Here is a 17500-nt window from a genome sequence, read left to right on the forward strand (position 1 = left end):
CAAAAACAAAGGTTCTGTAATATTAGCAGTGAAATAAAGAATTGTGGAGGCCAAATACTTTTGTCAATTTCAACTTATTTTTAGAGAAAATTGTGAGTTATTTGAAAAAAGTGCAAGGGTGCTAATATTTTTGGCCACGACTGTAATAAAGCAGGAGTGTCTGTCTGTCTGTCCATCCCCAAACTACTCCCTCAGTTTTGGGGCTCGCCCCCATCAAACTCTTTGGGGAACCTTTTGGGGTCCAGCAGGTGTCCTGAGGTGCGTGGGAGATTTCATAAATTTATCAATACAATTGTGATTTTGAGTTTCCACCCATACGAAACTGCTCTCCACATGTAAACACATTTACGGGTTCGGCATTCACAAATTCCCCACTTACAGCATGTGGAAATATTGACTGGTTCAGTAATACATATCTCAATACAATTGTAATTTTGAGTTTCCACCTGAATGACGCTGATTTTTCTGCCATCCTAAGGGGGGTGGGAGATTTTGTAAATTTCTCAATACAATTATGATTTTGAGTTTCCACCCATACGAAGCTGCTCTCTTAGCATGTAAACATATTCATGGGTTTAGCTCAAGCTCTTTCACCATTTACTGCATGTGCAAACATTTGCTGGTTCGGTAAACCATCGTTATCAGCTTCATCATCATCATTAAAGGTGCATTGATTTTACACACTACTACTCCCTCAGTTTTGGGGCCAGCCACAACAAATTTTCTGTGCGCTTTTGTGGTCCCTGCACATCACGCCTGGATTAACAACGAGGAGCACAGGTCGGGGGCCTTTCATCATGGGGGCCCCCTCAAACTGTACTTTTATTCATCATGTATCGACTAACTGGAAGTTCGTTAGCAATCTTAAAGGTTCACAGAATCAGAAAATCATGTTTGGTGGAATGAAAAGACAGCTTCACTTAACACTTCATCATTGTTCTTTTCTTGAATAAATGTTTTGAAAGGAAGATTTTAATGTTATTTGGTGCCCTTTTATGCTCGATTGACCCCCCCCAAAGAACTCTCGATTTGGCCCTGCCCCTCCCATGACGTCATCTCAACCTCGGGTTCATACATGTACGGTCTGACAGCACCTTCTACATAATGATTTTGACTACAGTCAAAGCTCGTTACTATGCCACCCGTCGGGACCGAGCAAAAGTGGCATAGTAGCGAGAGTGGCATAGTAACGAGATTTTGTAAAAACGGCCTTATTTTCTCAAGTTAACCATCTGTAGTTAATCTTTAGACAAAATTTATTCCAGCAAGTAAAAGGCACGACTGTTGTATAAGCGAAGCGAACGGAGAACATACACACACTAACAGAGTTCACACACTAACATATGGCATGGCGAGAAATTCACGACACACAAAGCTTTCAAGAATCGTCGGCTGGCGCATCTTCTTTCGGCGGATCTCGTGCATCTCTTTGTCTAGCCGATCGCACGCTTGCATCACACCGGGCTTCCCGCTTCTCTGCTGCATAAACTTCGGACGGTGCTACAAGCGCGCTGGGCTTCCTCGAACGGAACGATTTCCTCCTCGACAGTTACCTCGTCATCTTCGCTTTCCACCGGCTCCTCACTGCACAGAATCTCCTCTGCATCTCCTCCAGTGTGAAATACCCGCCAGTCGCGAGGTGCTCGTCGGCTTCGAGAAAGTCAGACAGCCCTATCTCCTCGTTCTCGTGCATCTTTTCCTCGGCAGGCAGAGCTTCCCAGATGTCGGGCAGCTCCGCATCCTGTGGCTCAGTTTGGATCTCCTCTTCGATGAACTTGGCCTTCGCGAAACAGTTCCTGATCGTCGACTTGCCGACCTGCTCCCAAGCACGCCGGGCGACGTGTAGAGCGTCGAGCAACGTGAACTTGAACTCCTTTCCCTCATCTATGGCCTCAAGCCGGCGGCCTAGCAGGAGCTTCTTGTAGTGGCGCTTGAGGTTCTCTGTGATTCCCTGATCCATTGGTTGCGAATTGGCTGTCGTGTTGGGTGGGAAGAAGACCAGTTGGATGTTGTTCAACTCGAGCTCGGGAGGGTGGCCAGAGAAGTTATCGAGACAGACCAGCACTCTGCGTCCCTGCTGGCCGAGTCGTCCGTCCCACGCACGCAACATCTCCTCGAAAAGCTCCGCCGTCATCCACGCCTTCGAGTTCGCCTTGTACTTGACCGGGATCTCTTTGTTCTTGAAGGCACGGGTTTCTTGGAATTGCCAATCACCAGAAGAGGGAACTTCTCGCTGCCGCTCATGTTTGCCCCAACCAGAAGAGTGATCCTTTGCTTGCTTTTCTTTCCTCCAGTACACCGCTCTCCCCTGAAAGCCATGGTCTTGTTCGGAAGCAGCTGCCAGAAGAGTCCAGTCTCGTCCAGGTTGAAGACGTCGTCTGCGGAGAACTGCCCGAGTAAGGGCCGGAGAACCTGTTGTTGCCACTCAAGAAGGGATTGCGAATCCACCGCTCCAGCTTCGCCCTGCACTGTCTTGAACGTGATGCCTTGGCGCTTCTTGAAATTGCCCAACCAACCGTCGCTCGCCATGAAGTCTGGGATGTGCATCAGCTCGGCCAGTTTCATCGCCTTCTCCTTGATCAGATCGCCGCTGACAGGCACATTCTGTCCTCTTGATTGCTTCAGCCACATGAGCATTCCCTCATCAAGCTTCGGGTCGTGAGCCTGCGTCAACTTCATGCGCTTCGATGGAAATCCAGCTTTGATTGCAGCCTCGATTGCATCCTTCTTGCTGAGAATGCCCTTCACGGTGGTTCTCTTAACTTCGACGCCCCATTTCTTGCTAATCTCCCTGGCCAACTTGGACTGATTCGGCTCCTTCTTCTCAGCATTGATGATCTCCTTCTTCTCCTTCAGCGTAAAGTCGGTTCACTTGCGTTTCTGAGCTGACATTATGGGCTGAATTTGAAAAAAAATGATGTCACTGTTGTACGTGTGCCTGCGTGTCTGTGTGTGCTCGCGCTTTTTTGTGTCTCGTTGTGCGTGTTGTGATTGGCTTGTTGTGGCTGGCATCGGGGAGAATTATCGCGTGTTTTGACACAGTCTGACTATGCGCGTACGTATTGAGTTATGTTGTGCGCAGCTGGACTGTAGTTCGTCGCTTCGCCTTTGGACGCGAGTGTGATAATCGAGCACTGCGCAATACAGACTTTTTCACGACTCGTGCCTTTTAACAGTCACACAGTAGTGGCATGGTAGCGAGAGTAGGGGGTGGCATAGTAAATTTATTTTGTATTGAATTTTGTCGGGACCGAGCAAAAGTGGTATAATAGCGAGAGTGGCATAGAAGCGAGGTGGCATAGTAACGAGCTTTGACTGTATTATCATAATCTGGGGATTCTTATTCAGAAAATTATTCGTCAAATTCAGTTTCTGACAAGCCTGAAGCGCGTTGTGCGGCCATTATCGATTGCATGCTGACAATTTTCCCTCCATTATGTCATGGCAGTTTATCTGGAATTTTGAGGGACGGCACCTTTGAACTGTATTTAAGACTGGAAAGATGATGATTGGTGTGAATATGTCACCACCAAGCACCGTCTTGGTAGGCCCACTCGAAGCAGATGTGCATGACTCACAAAGTGGGTATGCTGTAGTATGTTTGTGGGAAATTCCACATAAAACTATTATGAGGTACTTAGACAAACCATCAATGGTCAGAAATGAAAGTGGACATCTTGGGGAACCTGTAGAAATCGGCAATATCATACTCTCCATTTCCCTGTTTTATTAAAGATGAATTAAAGCAATAGAATATGGGTATTGTAACCTTAGAAATGTTACAGTTTGATTGGTAAAATTTTTATTTTACTGCACGTTTCTTATGTGACAGTTATTTTGAGTGTGGTGACTCAGAATGTGAACTTTGGTGTCTCTTTTATTTTTTGATGATGTTCTGTCTCCCTATTTGGGTTTTCTGGCATCTACCCTATCTGATGAAATAATGGATTCGTACATAACGCTTCGTGTCCACTACATCGAGGAAAATAAGGAGTCCAGTGTTGATAATGTTTGTTATGATTTTAATTCCAAATCTCCCTTAATTTCTTGGAAATATGACAAGAGTTTAATGGAAGAAAAATATAGATCAAAATTGTGATCAGAAAAATAAAATTCGGACCACAAGTAATCCAGTCTTGATTTTCGTGTCAGTCCCGTTATGTACGAATCATCATTTCTTGTCGGACGCAAATAACACTAGCATTAGAAAACCTTGCCATCTTGCAAACTTCCCTGATTGATGGATATAATAGGCACTTGCAAGCGTGTCAGCACATTTCCATTCACCGTCGAGTGCAGCGTTTGTCTTCGTGCCCGTGTCTTTGCGAGAGCCGTAACGTACGAATCCAGCGTGAGGACGCCGAGCCGAACGAGGTGACTCGCATTTGTCTGATAATTCTTCATTTTAACCAACGCTAGAATTGTTTTGGTGCTTCGTGAGGATCCGAAAGGTAAGAATTATGTTTTTCTTCTCATGTTTAAAGTGATTATTTTCAAAAGTTCGAAAGAAATTGATTCGATTTTAACGTTATTTTTCGCTTACAAGTGTGGCTTTCTTTGCTACTGAACTCGTCTGTGTTTTCTTCGTAATTTATAACATCGGACTCTCTCAAAATGTGTTGTTTTTTTCCTTTTTCCTGTCTCATATTGAGCCTGTTTAAAAAGGCAGAGTAAAAATTATCTGTTTCTTATCCCAAAATATAATATTTACGTTGTTTTTTTCATCTGATTCCATACATAACGCTGACGCCAAGCTCGAAATTCGAGCGTGTATTTACAGTGTTGTATATATTCAGTGGTAACTTTAAAACCGGACGTGCTGCAGGTCTAAAAATTTAGATCTAGCTATTTGAATAAATGACTAGGCGTAGTGGCATGCACCTGTAATCCGGCTACTCGGAGGCTTGGGTTGGAGGATCGCTTGAGGACGGGAGCTCTGCGCTGGGCCGCGCTATGAGAGGGTGTATGGCATCCCGGAATCATGGCGAAACCCAATCCTTATCCCTGTGTCGTAAGAAGCGACCAGGGTTGCGTCAGGAAGGGCATCCGGTGTAAAACATGTGCCAAATCAGTATGCGGATCATAACGGATGATCCGCTGTGGCGACCCCCAACGGGAGCAGCCGAAGGAAGAACACACAACTATTTGAATTCATACAGATTAACATAATGGGTTGCATTTCATGTTTCCCGAAACTTTTTTTTTGCCCTTTGTGTAACAGTATGCGTACCCACTTTGTGAGCCATGCACAGATATATTTTGACTTGCATGATATTGTTGCGAAATCACGCCGCCGGCGTGCGAACGGCCACGTAACTCGAATCGCGGCACGTCACCCACTGGACAGACAATTCAGTCGTGACCCTCTTGGAACAACGCCGGAAGCTAGTCACGGGTGGGGGTTTAACCTCACCATGATCGTGCCAATTGCCCACCCGCGCAGGATAGGGTTGCTCGCCAAATTTGATCTACCTAAGTACCTGCGCAAATGATCGACCGGTCGATCGTACCACGCCACAGGCCGACTCCGGACATGAACCGCTTAAGCGGTCCGTTCCGTGCTACAGTGATAACCGAGCGGTGTTATCGTCGGCCTTGACGGTTCCGATTAATTACCGGGATGTTGTACCCACTACGAACCCCTTACGTGATGCAAGATGGAGATTCAAATGGAGAAGAGACGAAGCGAAACGGGCACAGTTCAACATGCAAGCATTTTATTACGCGACACACGGAAAGCACGTATATACAGCCATACACAAAAAGCAAAGGCAAGAAGAAAACAGTTGACACCGACCTAACGCGTACACACGGCAACCCTTACACAGTTTTACTTCACAGACGGCGCCAACACACATTTACACAAAAGCAAAAGAAGGAAGCCACTCTCACAGACAAGGAGGCATACAGGCCCGTAGGCCAAATGTGCGCGGGACCTAGAGGAGCGGCCAGGTCCGCGAGACCGGGGAGGTCTTCCCGCGTCCTCGTGACCCGTTGGCGGGCAAGCCGCAAAATGTCCGCGCCGCTGTTCCCCTCGCGTGCTCGTTGACACCACGTTTGGGGTGGGGGAGGAACGGGGCCCCCTTTGCACTATCTCAGCGTGTGGGAAGAGGAACTTGTTGATGCCCTGGGGGAGCGGAGTGGCTGGCTGGCTTGGGTCCCGCGACGAGACGAGCGATCCCCCACACCGCAACCTCGTCGCCAACCGCCATCCTCCTTGCCGCGGACCCGAGGTTCCTTGCCCCGACCCGCCGCCTGCAGCTCCACCGCGCACACTCCCCTTCTTCCAGCTCAACTCTCAACTCCGCTCCCCAACGCTGAACGCTCCACGCTTCTCGCTTCTCTCACCACGCTTATGCTTAGCTCCACCAGTTCCACATTCTTCTCTTGAGTCGCCTTCCGCTCGCACCTTTATAACTCTCAGGAGGCGCCGATATGCAAATTCCTGGATCAGAACGCGATTGGAGGCGGGGCCACACCGCCCCCCCCGGTCAGCCATTGGTCGGGCAAAAATGGGCGTGAACCTCCCCTGATCCTAAAATTTGCATAGACGGACATGGACGTAATTCACCTACACGCGCCTGGAGGCAGGGCCAAGCCGCCTCGCGCTTGCCCATTGGACGGAGGAGAAGTGGGCGTGAAGCATTCCTGATCCGCGGATCGAGGAGGCCGAATGGCTCCGGGAACACGACGTTTGGTGTTGACTGGTGGTGTTTGGGAATGGCCGTAGAAGCGATGATGTGGGATGAAGTTGTGAAGGTAAAGGCGAAGGTGGTGGTGTTTGCGAATGGTTGTAGAAGCGATGATGTGGTAGCGTAGGTGGTGGAGGTGGCGTCGTAGTGTGATTGGCGCTGTGGTGGGGATGGCGTGGTTGTTGAGATGCTGTTTGTTTGAAATAAAAGATAGAACAGAAAAATGGCTAACTCAAAGCGTCGCAGCCCGGATGGATCACATAAATTCCCTCTATACAACGTGTTTGGGCTAATTACACACGTACCTATGGAGATATCTCACCTGAGGGCCCTTTATGGTCTAATGCGAATTTCCACAGCCGTAACAATATTATATATTATCGGGAGATCTTGAATATTGAATGTTAATTTTAAGTTGAAAGTCAAAGTCGATGTGAACACTTTCTCACATAAACGTAATGCATGATGTAAACGTAACGTAATGCATGATGCAGTGAATCATTCACTGGACGTGGCAACATGGTGGCGTGTGCGTAAAGAAGGGGGGCTGTGTGGTGCCGACACAATGGTGCATGCAGCATGAATAGCCGTCGTCCTTCCAGCTTGTATGCAGTTCAATGGGTGGTACTCGACAGGTTTTCTTTTTTTTTAACTATAACACCTAAAAAAATTATTACAATTAAAAAACACCTTCAGTTCATTGTTTATTACTTAAAAATCAAAATAATCGCATCAAGAATTTGTTGAAAAAAAAAAATCTGATTCTGTTTATCTTCAAGCTTGTGATATTTCAGCCATATTAGTGTGCGTGATAATTGGATGGTCTGTGAGCAATGCAGTCCATTCGATAAATGTAACAGAGAAGCATTTCCTCGCCATAGGTTGTAATTATTGCTTATTAGCAACGCGAAGGTGGTGAAGGACTGAAGGCCCATTCACAAAACAACTTCGCTCTCCCACTTCTCACGTCTTCCCCAATTTTGCGAGTTCCCACGTTTCTCATCCTCCTGCCCACCCCACCTCCACCCCCCCATTCTGAACCAAGTCTGGTTTCCAGCTCTCAGTGATTCACTGGTGGTATACCACGACTCTTCTGGAGGGGCTGTAGAGCAGCAACCCTTATAATGTAGGAAAGTGCTAAATGTGTGATAACCCTGCTAACACATCGGTTTTACACCAACGTTTGGCAAATGTCAGCCGTGACGTTAGGCCGACGTGATTTTGGCTGGTAGGCCAACGTCGCCCCACCGCTGGTTGGCGGCGACATCGCCTTTACAAGCAATTGCAAACGTTGCCAAACTTTTACAACCAACGTTGCTTTTACTTTTACAAACGTTTAACTTGTCCAGTTATGACGGACGAGTTCAATATAATGTGTATTTTGTCAATAAACAAGAATTTATTTACTTTAGTATTTAGAACTAGAGATTTCATCATTAATTCTTCATGTTTTATTGTGTAATTATTTCCCCAATTTGCTGTCATGAAATCCTGGAGAGGCAGTTTTTTTTTAACTATGAATGGATGAGTGGCTCACAGAAGTTCGTCATCCCAAAATCATCAACACCTTCATCATCCCAAAATTGGAAGAAACCCAGCTTCCTTTCAAATATCATCCAATAACATGTCTCCCAACAAAATACAAACTTCTGATAGGATTTATCACAGAAATGATGTACCAGCACATGATGTAATTGGTATTTCAATAAATTTGGCTTTCATTTGAAATTAGGATTTTTTCTTTATTTTGTAATACAAGAGGGAGGGGTATGGAATTTACATATGTAACGCCCTCAGGTATCTTACTTAATCCGGCCCTGCTGCCCATGTCCGAGAGTGCATGTGAGTTTTCATAAAATTTATCCAAACTTGTTTTTTTGAGATTTTGGCCTCCCATCTGAGATTTTGGGTGTAGCACGGGTACCTCGCTAGTATTTTAAATATGTTCATCCCATGTTGCCACCCCATTTTCCCCAAGGTGGACTGCAGATCAGTCCACGTCCCGCCAACCAACGAGCACGTGACAACAGCAGCAGCCCGTCGATCAATGCTATGCATGCACGTGGGCCTCACAGCCAATCATGGCCGTGCATGGCAAGCAGTTCCTGCCCTTCTTCTCCAGCGTCATAGAACCAAAATGGCCTGCCCTGCCCCACATTGCTTTCTGCGATTCAAAGTCATTCGCACTATCTGGCTTCACCTGGATCCAAACGTGGGGGAACACGAAAACGCCTTACTATCTTTATCCCTTATTTTCGACAGCATTGTCCATTAATGTCTATTGTCCATTAATATTAAAGTCGAGGGACAAAATAGAGGGAGACTTGGTGAGATAAGGGATTTGGGGAGGACACAGGTGGTTAACAAATGGGATAGAACTGCAAACTCTCAATCACAGAAGTGGAAGGAAAACTGCAAACTTGGAAAGATGTGTGTGTGGGGAGGGTGAATGAAGGTTGAAATGACCTGATAATGTGGTGAACAACGCTCTCGTTTAGCCCTGAATGACCGAATAAGATTTAAAAGACTGAGGAAGTTGGTTCCTCACGTGGGGGAAAAAAAGAGGAGTGGAAGTATGCAGTGAGTTTTTATTTTAGGAGTTTCATCTGGAGGGGGTTATTGGCAGGCCACATGCACCCTGCAATGGCAAAGGGTGCAAGACCAGAAAGAAGGTGGTGGAAGACAGAGAGATAACTAACATGTCTGCAATGTGAAAGAGGCTCAGAGATTCAGCAGCATCATGGGAGATACCGATGATTTTGAAGGCCTTGGTTTCCACGGTGTAAAACTGGGTAAGATGTGAAGTAGGGTAGGGGTGCCAGCCCAGACGGGAGAGCAATACTCTATCAGGCTGCGGATGAAGAAGGCGTCGTAGGTAGATAAAAGTTCAGTGTGCCAAGGAAAGACTTTGCATGACAGAGGATGCCCAGTCGGCGACTGGCTTTAGACGTCAACTTAGGTGTGTGGTTTGTCCAAAAAGATTGTGCCTGATGGTGAAGCCAAAAAGTTTGAGTGATTGAAATAATTCAAGAGAATTGTTGGGAAAGTAGATGGGAGGGTTTGCCAAACACAGTCTTTCTGGAGAGACAGAGTGAATGTGTGAGATTTATCAGGCTTGAAAGAAGTATTCCAAGTGTTTGACCAGCTTGTATTCCAAGTGCGTGTATTATGTACGACGTACGTGAGTATTTTTATTATGGACATAGCACGTGAGGATGTCTATTAAATACGTCATACGTAAATATGTCTTGAATTTTTAGTAGAATGTAGTTTATTCGAATTATCAGCTATGTACGATACAATGAAGGAAGCATTCCAAGTGTTTGACCATTTTGTCAAGGTCTCCAGAGATGGAAGAGGCTACTGCCTGCTTATCAGGAAGGATGAGGGATGTTATGGCAGAGGGTGGAGTCATCAGCAAAGAGATTTTCCAGAGAATCCGGAAGACCACCAATGAAGAGTAAGAATAGTAATGGACCCAAAACACTGCCTTGGGGCACTCCAGCCTTTCCAGGGAGAGATGAGAGTATCTGGTTGAGAGACAGGTGTTGGCTACGAGAATGGAGGAAGTCGGAAAGGCATGTATGGAGGTGGCCTTGCATGCCATAAGCAAAGAGTTTGGAGAGCAGGGTAGTGTGACAGATCGGTATTGAATCCTGGAGATATGTCTTGAGAGACGGTCCTAATCTAATGTCTGAAATTGAGGGCGTCCATCCATCGTTCAGGGAGCAGAAACAGCATGTACAGGGCAGAGTGACTTGGTCTCAATCTGAGGTAATGGTTGGCGTTCAGGCCATCATACTGAAATACGCAATTTGTTGTTTGTCTGACTGCGGTACATTCGGTTATTACTTATCCAATCTCAATCAAACCTGGGAGGGGGACAAAGGATCACATGACGGAGGTTGTAGCGACTTTGTTTGTCCCCTTCCCCAAAGGGGGTTTCTGCCTTGGACAAACGCAGTGTTAAGGTGTATAGATAGCTTATCATGGCTTTTTCTAAGGCCACTTCAAGCAACAACAGTAATAACAGCACCAACTATAAGGGCACTTGGTAGAGTGTATACCTCAGCCACACAATGTCTGATTCACGAGAACGTATCTGGCCCAATACATTTTTGAAATATCATGCTATATATTGTTTCGGCCTTCTCACTCAATGGTGAAGAATCACTTTAAAAATTGAATAATTCTCAGAGCCAGATCTTCACCAAAATTGAATCAATTTGTCCTTGTCAACACCCAACCTCTCCACCAAATTTCATCAGAATCCGTCCGCAACATTTTGAGATATCCTGCACACAAACAATCAGCCAAATGAAAAATCACTCAGAGAGTGACACTTGGCGAAACAGAACGGCACTCGGTAGAGGCCATACCTCCGCCAGGCTAAACAGTTTACATGTTGTATTCCACTGATGGGTCGCATATGAAGGACCTTCACCAAAATCGAATGACCTTTTTTTGGTTTTGGCCCCATCTCTCAATGGTGAAGAATCATTTTTAAAATTCTCGTATTGAATCTGGGTGTACTAGTTGGCAATAAAGAAGGATTTGATGTCGAAAAGGACGGAATTTTTAGTGGAGTTCAACTTCTTTGCTGAAAGCATTGTATCGTATGCAGCTGATAATTTTAATAAACGACATTTACTACATATTTAAGACGTATTTACTATAAATATATATATATATATATATATATATATATATATATATATATATATATATATATATATATATATATATATATTGTACCTTGTAGCTCAAAAGATGGAATTGAAATGAGAACATCATGAAGAATAATATGCAGATTGATTGAGACTGTAACTTCTGCTTGAGCAAGCTGATTGAGACACTTCCCATCACTGCTTTAGATATACAGTATAAATTTTTGAGTTGCATTTACATAAATTATTTTTATGAATTAATCTATGTACGAATGTGAAGCTATGAAGTAAAATTTCCATTGGAGATGACTGGTGACGTTCCAAAATGATTATCCCAACCATTTGCTCCTCTTCATTTTCTTTCTGAGTTAAACCTGCTTATTCATTGTCAAACTCGTGTCTGTGCAGGCTAATAAACATGTCAGAGTGCCTGCCATGAACAAAACTCCAATGGGGACAATTGAGAATCGACATCCTGAATTTGAGGATTGCGATGAGATTCGAGGAGGTGTACAGAAGAACAGCGATCTCCAGGGGGATGTTTTGGGGAGCAATGGAGCTCAAGTTGACTTGAACAGTCAAAGCGATCAGACTGCTTTGTCTCAGCAGCTCCTACACTGTCACCAGTACAGGTAAAAACGTGCACACCCCCGAAATGAGAAACATTGTTCTTGCAAGTGAAACAAATGCAGAGAAAAGCCTCTCTCCTCATAATGCCTGTGTACTTCTGCCAAGCACTGATGTGTTTTACTTTTCCTGTGCAGGCAGGACAGTTTTTGTTTAGACTTGATAAGGATGTTTCGGTATATTGATCACTTGAGTCCATATTTATGTGTCTCTGTCTGTCACTCAGAAACGTTTACAGTACAAAGTTGAAACTTTCACACGTCAGGATTCCAAAATGTTTAAATTTGGGATTTGCTTTGCAATTGCATGAAAAGTGCTTACAAAGAAGTTGTGTATGTACAATCTGTCATTCCAAAAGGACAGAAGCTTGAAATATTGTATTTATCTTCATAAGAATGTTCTTTCGTTATATTTCCTCCAAGCAAATATAACCCGTCGCTTCGCTGATGGGGAAAAATAAGGTTGTGGGGGGATTTGGGGGATAGGAGGTAGGAGAGAAGGGGGAAATGGGGGGGGAGAGCGTCCGAGGGATGAGGTATGGGGGGAGAGCCGGAAAGGGGGTGTTCTCGATTTCCATTTGGTAGTGGGACTTAAGGAGAATGGGGGTGTGGGCGGTGATATTTTGACTTGCATTTGGTAGGGGGACTTGAGGGTGGGGGGGTGGGAAGGCAGCATGAGGGGAAGGGAAGGTAGCGTACCAAGGCGTTACCAAGGCAAAAGTTCTTTCAATAATCGATTGCGAAAGCGAACTTGTTACTGTTGCAGATTTTGGTTTCATTGAATCTGCTTTCTCAACCGTCACCAACAGATACTCTCTCTGGTGTTTGGTGTTCAAATGTTTTAGCATATTATGGAGTGATGAGCAATGTCTATTGAACAAAATGAGTGTGCAACTTTGGGACTGTATTCTTTAACCTTCCCAAGATGGTTCCAAACTACACTTCTGAACTTTTGAATGACATGTTGTGAAAACTTTATCAGTTGATGTATTGCCGACCCATCCGTCAGCAAAGCAAATGGCATGCTTTACCGGCCAACTCTAAATGCCTTGTTATTAATTGAAAAGGAGCACACCCTTGGGGTGTGTTCACCATGATATAGTTTGCAAGTGCCTTCCTTTTGCTGCTATATTCCAAACGAGATGCCCCAGGGGCATGTTCCTTTTCAATTAGCACATTGCGAGGCCATATGTAACAGAACATGCCCTCAGGGACAAATCAAAATCCCCCCCCTCCCCCCAAAAAACCTGCTCATTTCTCAGAGGTAGGAATTACTCAGAATCGATGTTGATTCCCGTTCACTACTCTATTCCTTTCAATTCCATGGTTGGAATCGAGTACTTTGGAATCAAATCTGCCCACCACTATTAAGCAATCAAGCAAGCACTCCAATAAATTGGTTGATATTGAAAGGCTGGCTTGGCAAGCGATTAGCGATTGGTTATGGCGTGTCCAGGAGGTTTGCGCCTACCTGGACGGATGGCCAAACAATTTCCCTTGGAGGCTTACAGCCGGGATTCTCGGAGATTATGGCGTGTGCAAGCACGGGAAAGAACTGCTACAAGGATGGAGCAGATGGATGCACAGCACATGGGGTTTATCTCGAACCCACAACAGATACATTGACACAATAAATAATGATTTAATGAACAGAAAATCAAACAGTTATCATGGAAATGAATCAAGACGTGAGGTAACTTAAATCTAAATTCCTATTTGAGGCGCCTCCACACTCAGACACAAAAACGGACAAGGGAGAAAGATAAAGCAAAAGAAAAATCCCTCCTTTATTCCAGCACTAAGCTTCGGGTCCAGAAGTGATCTTTTATGAGCTTTGGGGTCGAGCCACGTCATCCTGCACGGCAGAAACAATTCGTGCGGATGGTCCCTTCGTCAAGAGAGCCCACAAGCTGTGAAAGTTCCTCCTCACGATTGGGGCGGTCGATGCTGCGCCTCTGCAGAATGCCGGGCTCGCTCGCCTAGAATGGCATAACACAGCACCACCCCCCATGTGGTGACAAGTACCACTTAAGCTCACAGTTTCCCCACTTAATTTACATCGAGATGTCTCCTACACCTCAACGGACCAAGCAACTCTATACAATCCTATCTTTCCGATGAAATTCCCCATCTTCACCCACAAACATAACAGTTGTATGAACCACCAATCGGAGACACCCAGGGGGTACAACAATGTGCAAATTGGACAAATGAACATGTTTTTTTTTTCGCAGTCATAATTGCTGCAAAAATCAATTCTGCAGTTTAACTTTTGAAATTAGGCTCAGGTTAAGAGATTCTAGAGCTTATCGCTTGTATGGACATTAAATAAAGGCATGAACACTGACATCTCCTGACATTTATAAGCATCGTGATGTATCCAGAAATTCCTAGGTATGATGATCAGCGATGTATGAAGCTTTTTCATACAGAAACCGACCTGTTGCAAGGCAAAGCATTTTTGAACCTATCGGACAAAATGGCAGATTAAGGTCCCACGCTGAGCGAGTTGCCAAACTTCTGATCGCAAGCTGACCAAAGGTTGCCTGTTTCTGGTTTTACTGTGATTTCTCTTCAAAAGGAGTGTGTAAGTTTACCCAAACACCCAGTTTTCATTCATGCACTCCCTTGGAGTTCCCAGCGTATGCATCCAAGGTTTCACGCTGATCGGTTTCATGGTTTTGGAGTTATGGAGGAGACACATACTGATGTTTATTATTGTTGATGTATTTTTTTTACCAGCTGTTGTGTTTTCAATTTCAAAAACAATTAATTCAACTAGAAAGCATCTCAAAATACAAAGCCCATCCACATCCACGCTGCACGGGGAGACTGCTTAATTAAGCTGAAATTTTATGCGCGTTGTTTATTTATTTGTATGCAGCCTGTAGCTGCTTGGCTGCATAATTTTCTGGGGGCGCGGTTGTGCTGCTGACACAATGCTCCTATTACCAGCATGCTGGTACTCATTTTGCTGACCTCTGAAGGATGACATTCTGAGTCAACCCCACCTGATGTGAATTCAACAGCCCGACGGGCTTGAACTCAAGACCCTAGGATCTTAAGCCATGCACCTTAACCCTTAAGCCAACACCAGGCCTGATGCGTGTTGTCATTCACGAATGGCAAGTAAGTTGTCACTGTCATGCTGGATTCCAAATTCCTTCCCAAATCTGCTCCAGTTGAGTGTCAGGCTGTGTGTGCTAGCTGGTTCATGAAAGACTTGGGTGAAATAATGTTCCGAGGTCAACCCCACAATAAGTTGGGATTTATTGGGACCCTTAAAGAAGTCCAGTAGTCGTATTTGTAGGAGTCGTAAGATGTTTGATGCATGGGAAATTAAATGATATACTCTGATGATAAAATGTGAGATGACATATTTAAGTTCAAACATGCTTGTGGCGAAGGAATGTTTTGAACTTATGTATATATTGTCATGGATCCGCGATTCGAGGCCTGCCATGAGGGGAAACACTTCGGTTCCTCCTGAACGCCCGGTCCTGAGGCCACCGGGCACAGATAGCTCGGCACACTGGCACGTTGCGAGGCAATCACGAATGCTGATTAGCACAGCCAATCCGGGCAGGGTTACACTACTTCACATAATACCTTACCTGTGGGCGGCCAGCTAATTAGGGTCACATGCCCTCAGTGCACACACGGATTACTGCTGAGCATTGCAGTGAGTGTACGCTGGCTAAGAAAGTAAATTATTGGGGTACAACTTCCTGTCTAACCTTACTTGTACACTTAACTGTGTTGGACCAAGAAAGGAAAAGACAACTGATACAGATTGGAAATGACAACAAACAATTATTTATTACAAACACAAAAGCAAGCAATAATTTAAAAGCAAGGATCTACAAGCAAGAAAGCAAAAAGGCACAAAAGAGCAAATTTAACCAAAACACATATTCTTCTTATTCACACTTACTTACACAAAAGACTTGGCCATCATTCACTCAGGGGAGAAGAATGAAACAAGAACTGGAAAATAAAATAAAAGTAAAGTATCGAGAAAAGAAAAGCAGTCTTTTCTTTCTTCCATCACACAAAATATACAAGAGAATGCAGAGGGAAATGAATGGGGAAGATAGGCAGTGGCAATGTTGTGCGATAGAGACACACGGCCACGTCCTTGAGGTGCCTTGACCCAGTAGGCGAGTCCTCTCTGGCATCCCAGAATATGCGAGCTGGATATGCGACTCGCTGTCCTCTGCCTCAGCTTCTGGTGCCCAGACCCAGTTGGCGAATTCTCTCTTGCGTCCCAGAATATGCGAGCTATATGAGTGACTCGCCCTCCTCTGCCTCAGGTTCTTCCTCCTCAGGCCCTTGTCGACGAGGTGCCGCCATTCATCCTCCTTGTCCTTCGTGGCTGACGGAATCGAGAAAGCAGCACGACGCTCGTGGAAGGATTTTTTTTTCTCCACAGAAGCTCGACACCAATTGATCGTGACCTTCCTTTGACTTCTTCTCTTCTTCACTCATGAGCTATTTTCGACTTGGATCGTGTGAGCCTGTCCCATGCACTTTTGCCTTTTTGTTTCTTTCAGCCTTCTGCTGTCTGAGCTGTCTGCTCAGGAGCTCTTTTTGTCCCTGCTCGCGTGAGCCTGTCCCATTCGCTTCTGCCTCTCCTCTCACCCTGATCATAAAGCTTCAAGGCATGAACGTTCGCTGACAGGCAAATTAAGTTGTGTTCTGTTATGGCCTCTTCTTCACATCAGCTTTCTTCTCTCCTCCCTGAGTCCTCTCTCTCTCTCTCTCTCTCTCTCTCTCTCTCTCTCTGTCTCTGTCTCTGTCTCTGTCTCTGTCTCTGTCTCTGTCTCTGTCTCTCTCTCTGTCTCTGTCTCTGTCTCTGTCTCTGTCTCTGTCTCTGTCTCTGTCTCTGTCTCTGTCTCTGTCTCTCTCTCTCTCTCTCTCTCTCTCTCTCTCTCTCTCTCTCTCTCTCTCTCTCTCTCTCTCTCTCCCTCTCTCTCTCTCTCATTGGTCAACAGCCGATGGGGGCAGGTCCACGACATCACTTGTGGAAATTGTCATGCCATTCTGAGGGAACTTTCAACGAAGCCCCGCCCCTTTCCTTTACACTCCCGAGGCTGCTACGAGAGCCCCCGACCCCTCCTTTGCGTACAAGCATTCCTCATGCAGTTCTGCACTGCACCATCCCTGTGAAAAGCGCCGCACCTCACAAGTCACGAACACCAAGCGTTGTGCAGCGTGCCATGAGCATGCATATAAGAAGGGAATTTTTTTTTTAAATAACCGGAGAAGGACTGCACCAAACCAAGGGATGACAGAACAGCCGTCGGGTTGTAGGTAAGACCTATGGGGTGAAGGAGGTATTGTTGAAAAGATGCTTGACAAAGGGGAGTTAATTGGTGGATTTAGAAAGGCAGAGAAGGGAAACAACGATGGTGTGAAGGAAGAATGATTGAAAGTAACAGAGGGCGAGGGGATGGGGAGTCATTACATTGGAAAAATACAGCTTAGCCAATGCATGCCCCCCCCCCCCCCCGAA

General features: G+C 45.3%; 1 protein-coding gene across 7 annotated transcripts in view; it reads left to right on the top strand.

Annotated features, from left to right (window-relative positions):
* The window catches only part of HMGXB3 (HMG-box containing 3), a 94800-nt gene that overhangs the window by 47514 nt on the left and 29786 nt on the right, over positions 1 to 17500 (top strand). For all 7 annotated transcript variants that reach the window (XM_085859369.1, XM_085859372.1, XM_085859370.1 and 4 more), the window contains one exon: positions 11768 to 11991. In XM_085859369.1, the coding sequence (XP_085715495.1) occupies positions 11768 to 11991 (224 nt within the window). The remainder of the gene's footprint in view (positions 1 to 11767; positions 11992 to 17500) is intronic.

The sequence above is a fragment of the Eptatretus burgeri genome, chromosome 16, assembly GCF_056783735.1.
Source record: "Eptatretus burgeri isolate ZD-2024b chromosome 16, Ebu_testis_v1, whole genome shotgun sequence".
Taxonomy (NCBI): domain Eukaryota; kingdom Metazoa; phylum Chordata; class Myxini; order Myxiniformes; family Myxinidae; genus Eptatretus; species Eptatretus burgeri.